Source organism: Trematomus bernacchii, unplaced genomic scaffold (genome assembly GCF_902827165.1).
Source record: "Trematomus bernacchii unplaced genomic scaffold, fTreBer1.1, whole genome shotgun sequence".
Lineage (NCBI taxonomy): Eukaryota > Metazoa > Chordata > Actinopteri > Perciformes > Nototheniidae > Trematomus > Trematomus bernacchii.
In genome coordinates this window covers 199,091-209,090 of record NW_022987758.1, presented here as the reverse complement: position 1 = coordinate 209,090, position 10,000 = coordinate 199,091, and the positions used below count along the sequence as shown (strand labels likewise).

Below are 10,000 nucleotides of genomic sequence, written 5' to 3'. Positions count from 1 at the left end.
AGCGTCTGTCTCTTTAAGAGTTTGAACACACTTTATTAGCGTCTGTCTCTTTAAGAGTTTGAACACACTTTATTAGCGTCTGTCTCTTTAAGAGTTTGAACACACTTTATTAGCGTCTGTCTCTTTAAGAGTTTGAACACACTTTATTAGCGTCTGTCTCTTTAAGAGTTTGAACACACTTTATTAGCGTCTGTCTCTTTAAGAGTTTGAACACACTTTATTAGTGTCTGTCTCTTTAAGAGTTTGAACACACTTTATTAGCGTCTGTCTCTTTAAGAGTTTGAACACACTTTATTAGCGTCTGTCTCTTTAAGAGTTTGAACACACTTTATTAGCGTCTGTCTCTTTAAGAGTTTGAACACACTTTATTAGTGTCTGTCTCTTTAAGAGTTTGAACACACTTTATTAGTGTCTGTCTCTTTAAGAGTTTGAACACACTTTATTAGCGTCTGTCTCTTTAAGAGTTTGAACACACTTTATTAGCGTCTGTCTCTTTAAGAGTTTGAACACACTTTATTAGCGTCTGTCTCTTTAAGAGTTTGAACACACTTTATTAGCGTCTGTCTCTTTAAGAGTTTGAACACACTTTATTAGCGTCTGTCTCTTTAAGAGTTTGAACACACTTTATTAGTGTCTGTCTCTTTAAGAGTTTGAAAACACTTTATTAGCGTCTGTCTCTTTAAGAGTTTGAACACACTTTATTAGCGTCTGTCTCTTTAAGAGTTTGAACACACTTTATTAGCGTCTGTCTCTTTAAGAGTTTGAACACACTTTATTAGCGTCTGTCTCTTTAAGAGTTTGAACACACTTTATTAGCGTCTGTCTCTTTAAGAGTTTGAACACACTTTATTAGCGTCTGTCTCTTTAAGAGTTTGAACACACTTTATTAGCGTCTGTCTCTTTAAGAGTTTGAACACACTTTATTAGCGTCTGTCTCTTTAAGAGTTTGAACACACTTTATTAGCGTCTGTCTCTTTAAGAGTTTGAACACACTTTATTAGCGTCTGTCTCTTTAAGAGTTTGAACACACTTTATTAGCGTCTGTCTCTTTAAGAGTTTGAACACACTTTATTAGCGTCTGTCTCTTTAAGAGTTTGAACACACTTTATTAGTGTCTGTCTCTTTAAGAGTTTGAACACACTTTATTAGTGTCTGTCTCTTTAAGAGTTTGAACACACTTTATTAGCGTCTGTCTCTTTAAGAGTTTGAACACACTTTATTAGCGTCTGTCTCTTTAAGAGTTTGAACACACTTTATTAGCGTCTGTCTCTTTAAGAGTTTGAACACACAGTTTTGCACTCCGGCATACTGACCGCCATGAAAACCAGAGACAAAAAATGCTCTGAGTTTCATAAAAGTCAGTCAATGCTTTCCAAAAGCACGAGCAGTGAACTCCAGGCCCACGTGACTGAACTAAAAATTGAAAGAAACAGACTAAGAAATGACGTAAGCTCCATGATCAAAACTGCCAAAAAGAATTTCATCAATGACAAAACTGAGGAAAACAAAAATAAACCCCGTGAACTTTGGAAATTACTCAATAACCAGCTTGGCTGCAGTAAAAAACTCAAAACGAGATTTTCAAACGTAAACATAAAGACAGATAACAGGCTCATCACAGACAAACTGGATGTGGCCAAGTACTTGAACATTTTTTTCACAAACATAGCCACAACTCTTGTAAATAAATTACCCTCCCACTCAGGGCTTTTTGGAGTAGATCACATCATGACCTACTACAAAAACCTAGGGGTACGCAAAGATGATTTCAGTCTAGCAAGGGTAACAACAGCAGAGGTACTCATTAAACTGAGCGCCCTCAAACCTAACAAGGCCACTGGCCACGACAATATCCCCTCCAAATTCCTCAGAGACACAGCAACCGCCATCTCACCAGTCATAGCTCACATAATTAACCTCTCCATAAAACAGGGAAAAGTACCCAAAGACTTCAAAATTGCAAGAGTAACCCCCCTGCACAAAAAGGGCAGCAAATTGGACCCAGGCAACTACCGCCCTGTTTCTATACTTACCTCCATCTCGAAAGTCATGGAAAAAATAGTATATGAACAGGTCGAAAAGTACCTCGCAGAAAAGAAACTAATCTATGAATTTCAATCTGGCTTTAGAACATCCCACTCCACTGACACATGCCTTCTTTATTTGAACGACCACATCAAACAAGAGGTGGACGAGGGTAAATACTGCGGCATGGTGATGCTGGACCTACAAAAGGCTTTCGACACTGTCAATCACCCCATTCTGATTGACAAGCTAAAAGCAATTGGTTTTGATAAACTATCGGTGAGCTGGATGCAATCCTACCTGGAGGGGAGAGAACAGATGGTGGAGGTAAACGGTACTCTGTCCCCCCCCCTCCCAGTGAGCTGTGGTGTTCCACAAGGAAGCATATTAGGTCCGTTACTGTTCCTAATTTATGCAAATGACATGTCATCAGCATGTGACTGCAACTTGTTCCTGTTCGCGGACGACTCAGCCCTGCTGGTCTCTGACAGGAGCAGATTGCAGGTTGAAAAAACCCTCAGCTCCGAGCTCGGCAGAATCTGCACCTGGCTCGCCGATAATAAATTATCATTACACCTGGGTAAAACAGAGTCCATTCTCTTCGGTTCGAAACATAATCTCAGCAAATCCGACGACTTCTCAGTTGCAGTGGGTGACATTATTGTCACAAGTAAGAAGGAAATTACATACCTAGGATCTATTCTTGAGGCAAACCTCTCCTGTGACAAAATGGCATCCAATGTAATAAAAAAAGTCAATCAAAGAACTAGATTCCTATACCGGATCTCCTCTCTGGTAAACAAAAACACCCTGAAAACTCTGGCAGGAGCACTCATTCAAGGGTACTATGACTATGCTTGCACGTCATGGTACCATAGCACCTCCAAGGCGCTAAAAATAAAACTTCAAACATCGCAAAATAAACTGGTCAGACTACTGCTTGACCTTTCATCTAGAACCCACCTCACCTCTGCCCACTTTGACAACCTAGGATGGCTTAGAGTAGACGACAGAGTACAGCTACTTGCAATGGGCCTGGTCTACAAGATCCACTACACCTCTATGGTACCCATGTACATGTCAAAATTCTTCCCAAAGGTCAAGGAATACCATGATCATAACACCAGAGGGAGCTCCACAAATCATGTAAAACCCAGATTTGGCACAAAAAAAGGGGAATACACGTTTCGCAATTATGCCACATCAAGGTGGAACGCTCTTCCCACAACTGTAAAGGAAAGTAAAACTATACTTACCTTCAAAACCTCTCTTAAAGAGCACCTTCGGGGGAAAGCATTGCAAAACTGGCCCCGGTAATGGTACAAATCTCAACCTGTCGTACAATGGACAGCTTCCCCCCCCCATCTATGTATATACTCGCATTTTAGACTCTGTTACTAACTGTATATCTGTAGACTTGGTATGTCTTAAATGTCCGGTTAGGATGTATTAGAACGAAATCTAAAATGAAAATTGTAAATAAGCCATCTGTATGTAAAAAAACACCTGTATGTAAATTGTAAATAAGCCATCTGTATGTCAAATATGTCTTATATGTCTTAAATGATATGATGAATTGGAAATGGGGGACCCTGATGTAAACAAGACGAAAGTCTTTCTCTGGTCTGCATCCCCTTAACAATTGTATGTTTTGAGCTGTACTGTACTGTACCCAATATACAAGCTGTTAATAAACTTTTCAATCAATCAATCAATCAAACACACTTTATTAGCGTCTGTCTCTTTAAGAGTTTGAACACACTTTATTAGCGTCTGTCTCTTTAAGAGTTTGAACACACTTTATTAGTGTCTGTCTCTTTAAGAGTTTGAACACACTTTATTAGTGTCTGTCTCTTTAAGAGTTTCAACACACTTTATTAGCGTCTGTCTCTTTAAGAGTTTCAACACACTTTATTAGTGTCTGTCTCCTTAAGAGTTTGAAAGCAGTGACGTCAGAGTAAAGATGGCGCTCCGCAGCTTCACGGAGATCTGCGGGTTCGAGAGGGAAACTCTTCTCCGCTTCAGAGAGATCAGCCTCAGCCTCCCCGGTAACAGAACCACTAACACACCGTCCTCCGTTACTGACTAAAGCTCCGTCACTGAGTTAGAGACTCTATGGACTCTATATTAAACTGTGAGCAGGCCAACGGCAGCTGTCACGCTGTTAGCTTCTGTGCTAACATCGGGGTCTCTGAGTGTTATCAACAGTATTCTGTACCGTTAGCCTCTGTGCTAACATCGGGGTCTCTGAGTGTTATCAACAGCTGTACCGGGGGTGGATATATATTTTTTAAATCCTCTGGAACAGAGAGAGGAGCTGTGGATTATTGTTATTGATGAATGCATCAGTGTTTCTTAGGGTCAAAAACACTAAACACTAAACTCATAACTTCAAATGAAAGCGTTTAGTTTATTTAATAAAAGAGCACATGTTCAATGTGAAAAGTGACAGTAGATAGAGATTAGTTGCAATTTGGTGATATATATATATATATATATATATATTTTTATTTATTTATTTTTTTTAAACACCTTCCATTTCAGGGGGGGCGCAGCGCCCCTCCAAGACAATGGTAGGGAAAACACTGGTTAATGTGTGCAGGTCTGTTAATGTGTGTTAATGTGTGCAGGTCTGTTAATGTGTGTTAATGTGTGCAGGTCTGTTAATGTGTGTTAATGTGTGCAGGTATGTTAATGTCTGTTAATGTGTGCAGGTATGTTAATGTGTGTTAATGTGTGCAGGTATGTTAATGTGTGCAGGTATGTTAATGTGTGCAGGTATGTTAATGTGTGTTAATGTGTGCAGGTATGTTAATGTGTGTTAATGTGTGCAGGTGTGAGCGCTCTCCCTGGAGGAGTGAAGTTTCCGGACAGTGGGGGAGCGTTCCATTATGAGGAGAGCGGGAAGCTGCTGTCCGTCACCAGCAACAGATTCATTCACTGGTGAGACAATGATAACTATTATTGATGATGATGATGATGATGATGGTGGTGGTGGTGGTGGTGGTGGTGATGATGATGATGATGATGATGATGATGGTGGTGTGTGTGTAGGAGCACCTCCGGGGACAGTGTGCAGCTGGTGGAGACCTCTCTGGACACCAACCTGCTGAACAATGCTGTCAGGCTGAAGCTGTGTCATTGCTCTCTGCTGCCCGGCGGAGTCTCCATCACAGAGACCATCAACAACGTCATCATCCTGCTCTCCACCAATCAGAGCGTCCACAGGCTGCTGCTGCCACACCCGGCTCGCATGTACCGCAGCGTGAGTATTTATACTGAGAGTACACACATACTGAGAGTACACACATACTGAGAGTACACACATACTGAGAGTACACACATACACAGAGTACACATATACTGAGAGTACACACATACTGAGAGTACACACATACTGAGAGTACACACATACTGAGAGTACACACATACTGAGAGTACACACATACACAGAGTACACACATACTGAGAGTACACACATACTGAGAGTACACACATACTGAGAGTACACACATACACAGAGTACACACATACACAGAGTACACACATACTGAGAGTACACACATACTGAGAGTACACACATACTGAGAGTACACACATACTGAGAGTACACACATACTGAGAGTACACACATACACAGAGTACACATATACTGAGAGTACACATATACTGAGAGTACACACATACTGAGAGTACACACATACTGAGAGTACACACACACACACACACACACACACACAGAGTACACATATACTGAGAGTACACACATACTGAGAGTACACACATACTGAGAGTACACACATACACAGAGTACACACATACTGAGAGTACACACACACACACACACACAGAGTACACATATACTGAGAGTACACACATACTGAGAGTACACACATACTGAGAGTACACACATACACAGAGTACACACATACTGAGAGTACACATATACTGAGAGTACACACATACTGAGAGTACACACATACACAGAGTACACATATACTGAGAGTACACACATACACACACAGAGTACACACATACTGAGAGTACACACATACTGAGAGTACACACACACACACACAGAGTACACATATACTGAGAGTACACACACACACACAGAGTACACACATACTGAGAGTACACACATACTGAGAGTACACATATACTGAGAGTACACACATACTGAGAGTACACACATACTGAGAGTACACATATACTGAGAGTACACATATACTGAGAGTACACACACACACACACACACAGAGTACACATATACTGAGAGTACACATATATCTTATATACTGAGAGTACACACATACTGAGAGTACACATATACTGAGAGTACACACATACTGAGAGTACACACATACTGAGAGTACACACATAGTGAGAGTACACACATAGTGAGAGTACACATATACTGAGAGTACACGCATACTGAGAGTACACATTTATCTCATATACTGAGAGTATACACATACTGAGAGTACACATATATCTCACATACTGAGAGTACACACATACTGAGAGTACACATATACTGAGAGTACACATATACTGAGAGTACACATATCTCATGTACTGAGAGTACGCACATACTGAGAGTACACATGTACTGAGAGTACACATGTACTGAGAGTACACATATATCTCACATACTGAGAGTACACACATGTACTGAGAGTACACATGTACTGAGAGTACACATGTACTGAGAGTACACATATCTCATGTACTGAGAGTACGCACATACTGAGAGTACACATGTACTGAGAGTACACATGTACTGAGAGTACACATGTACTGAGAGTACACATATATCTGATGTACTGAGAGTACACATATATCTCATGTACTGAGAGTACACATATACTGAGAGTACACACATACTGAGAGTACACATATATCTCATGTACTGAGAGTACACACATACTGAGAGTACACATATATCTCATATACTGAGAGTACGCATGTACTGAGAGTACTACATGCTCCACATGCAGTCCTTCTTCACGGATGTATATATTTACTCACAGTTCATATATAAATACAGTATACAGTATATGTGTGTATATAATAACAGGACCTGGTGACTGAGCTCCACATGCAGTATACAGTGTTTCCCACAGATCTGAAATATACTTGGGGGGGTGCTGGTAGCGGGGGGGGGGGGTTTGAGGTGACGTACATTAACATGAACCTTTCTGTTGGGCGTTTGTTAGCAGACCCAAAAAACAAACTAAACGGGTCGCGAAATATCCTTGGGCGGCCGTTACTATACCTGGGCGGCCGTTACTATACCTGGGCGGCCGTTACTATACCTGGGCGGCCGTTACTATACCTGGGCGGCCGTTACTATACCTGGGCGGCCGTTACTATACCTGGGCGGCCGTTACTATACCTGGGCGGCCGTTACTATACCTGGGCGGCCGTTACTATACCTGGGCGGCCGTTACTATGGCGGCCGTTACTATACCTGGCGGCCGTTACTATGGCGGCCGTTACTATACCTGGGCGGCCGTTACTATACCTGGGCGGCCGTTACTATGGCGGCCGTTACTATACTGGGCGGCCGTTACTATACTGGGCGGCCGTTACTATGGCGGCCGTTACTATACCTGGGCGGCCCGCCCAAGGGTAGTCTATGTGGGAAACCCTGGTATATATTAGGGATGGGAATTTGAAAGCAAATGTATATTCGAATATTCGACCCCCCAAAAAACGGTTAACCAAAATGTAAATATCCTATACAAAAAAAATTGGGTAAAAAAAATGTTTCTAACATTTCTTTTCGAAAAATATTTTTTCAATAACTTTTGGAAATAAATAAATAAATAAATAAATAAATAAATAAATACATGTTCAAATAAGTTTAGAAACCAAGTCGAATGTATTGAACTGGTGATCACAGTTTGACAGCTATAGGCCTACAGCTTTCATGTGTGGAGGAGATTCACAATCAGGCCAGCTGTAGAGGAGACCCTCTCAGCTATAGCAAGGAGACCCTCTCAGGTATAGCAAGGAGACCCTCTATAGCAAGGAGACCCTCTCAGCTATAGCAAGGAGACCCTCTATAGCAAGGAGACCCTCTCAGCTATAGCAAGGAGACCCTCTCAGGTATAGCAAGGAGACCCTCTCAGGTATAGCAAGGAGACCCTCTCAGCTATAGCAAGGAGACCCTCTCAGGTATAGCAAGGAGACCCTCTCAGCTATAGCAAGGAGACCCTCTATAGCAAGGAGACCCTCTCAGCTATAGCAAGGAGACCCTCTCAGCTATAGCAAGGAGACCCTCTCAGGTATAGCAAGGAGACCCTCTCAGGTATAGCAAGGAGACCCTCTCAGCTATAGCAAGGAGACCCTCTATAGCAAGGAGACCCTCTCAGCTATAGCAAGGAGACCCTCTCAGCTATAGCAAGGAGACCCTCTCAGGTATAGCAAGGAGACCCTCTCAGCTATAGCAAGGAGACCCTCTCAGCTATAGCAAGGAGACCCTCTCAGGTATAGCAAGGTATAGTATGTATATATATAAGTTTAATTTGGCATAGTTTGCACTCTACACCGCACTCACTAACCTGGTGGAAATCTTTCCACTCCTTTTTGACGCCATGTCTGTTGTGTAGGACTCTTCTTAGAGTGTAAATAATCACCGGACTATGACTGGTCAAATATGTTGAATACCGGCAAAACTAAATCTCTCCTGTCAAAATGTCTATGTACTTTGCCGCCACACACGGTTGCCAAGCAACGCTTATTGTTGTTTAGGCTGGCCACTCATGTGTCGCGAGTGTTGACAGGGAGCGGGGGAGCACGCTCATGAACTGTTAGCGCCCGAACCTCGCAACGGCTGCAGAGCGCATTTGGGCATAAGATGAGGTTTGAGTCTGAGTGATCTGCGTGTAGGGAGGGGCAGCAGCCATATCATTAGAACTAGATCTGATGGGTTTGGGCATAAGATGAGGTTTGAGTCTGAGTGATCTGCGTGTAGGGAGGGGCAGCAGCCATATCATTAGAACTAGATCTGATGGGTTTGGACATAAGATGAGGTTTGAGTCTGAGTGATCTGCGTGTAGGCAGGGGCAGCAGCCATATCATTAGAACTAGATCTGATGGGTTTGGACATAAGATGAGGTTTGAGTCTGAGTGATCTGCGTGTAGGGAGGGGCAGCAGCCATATCATTAGAACTAGATCTGATGGGTTTGGACATAAGATGAGGTTTGAGTCTGAGTGATCTGCGTGTAGGCAGGGGCAGCAGCCATATCATTAGAACTAGATCTGATGGGTTTGGACATAAGATGAGGTTTGAGTCTGAGTGATCTGCGTGTAGGGAGGGGCAGCAGCCATATCATTAGAACTAGATCTGATGGGTTTGGGCATAAGATGAGGTTTGAGTCTGAGTGATCTGCGTGTAGGGAGGGGCAGCAGCCATATCATTAGAACTAGATCTGATGGGTTTGGACATAAGATGAGGTTTGAGTCTGAGTGATCTGCGTGTAGGCAGGGGCAGCAGCCATATCATTAGAACTAGATCTGATGGGTTTGGACATAAGATGAGGTTTGAGTCTGAGTGATCTGCGTGTAGGGAGGGGCAGCAGCCATATCATTAGAACTAGATCTGATGGGTTTGGACATAAGATGAGGTTTGAGTCTGAGTGATCTGCGTGTAGGCAGGGGCAGCAGCCATATCATTAGAACTAGATCTGATGGGTTTGGACATAAGATGAGGTTTGAGTCTGAGTGATCTGCGTGTAGGGAGGGGCAGCAGCCATATCATTAGAACTAGATCTGATGGGTTTGGACATAAGATGAGGTTTGAGTCTGAGTGATCTGCATGTAGGCAGGGGCAGCAGCCATATCATTAGAACTAGATCTGATGGGTTTGGACATAAGATGAGGTTTGAGTCTGAGTGATCTGTGTGTAGGCAGGGGCAGCAGCCATATCATTAGCTAGAACTAGATCTGATGGGTTTGGACATAAGA

At 42.5% G+C, this 10,000-nt stretch overlaps 1 protein-coding gene across 1 annotated transcript in view; it reads left to right on the top strand.

Moving 5' to 3' along the window:
• Window positions 1–3,962: 3,962 nt before the first annotated feature.
• The window catches only part of nup160 (nucleoporin 160), a gene marked incomplete in the record, with an annotated part of 54,770 nt that continues 48,732 nt past the window's right edge, over window positions 3,963–10,000 (top strand). Inside the window, 3 exon segments of the mRNA XM_034148296.1 lie at window positions 3,963–4,073; window positions 4,860–4,968; window positions 5,080–5,290. Of these exon segments, the coding sequence (XP_034004187.1) occupies window positions 3,989–4,073; window positions 4,860–4,968; window positions 5,080–5,290 (405 nt within the window).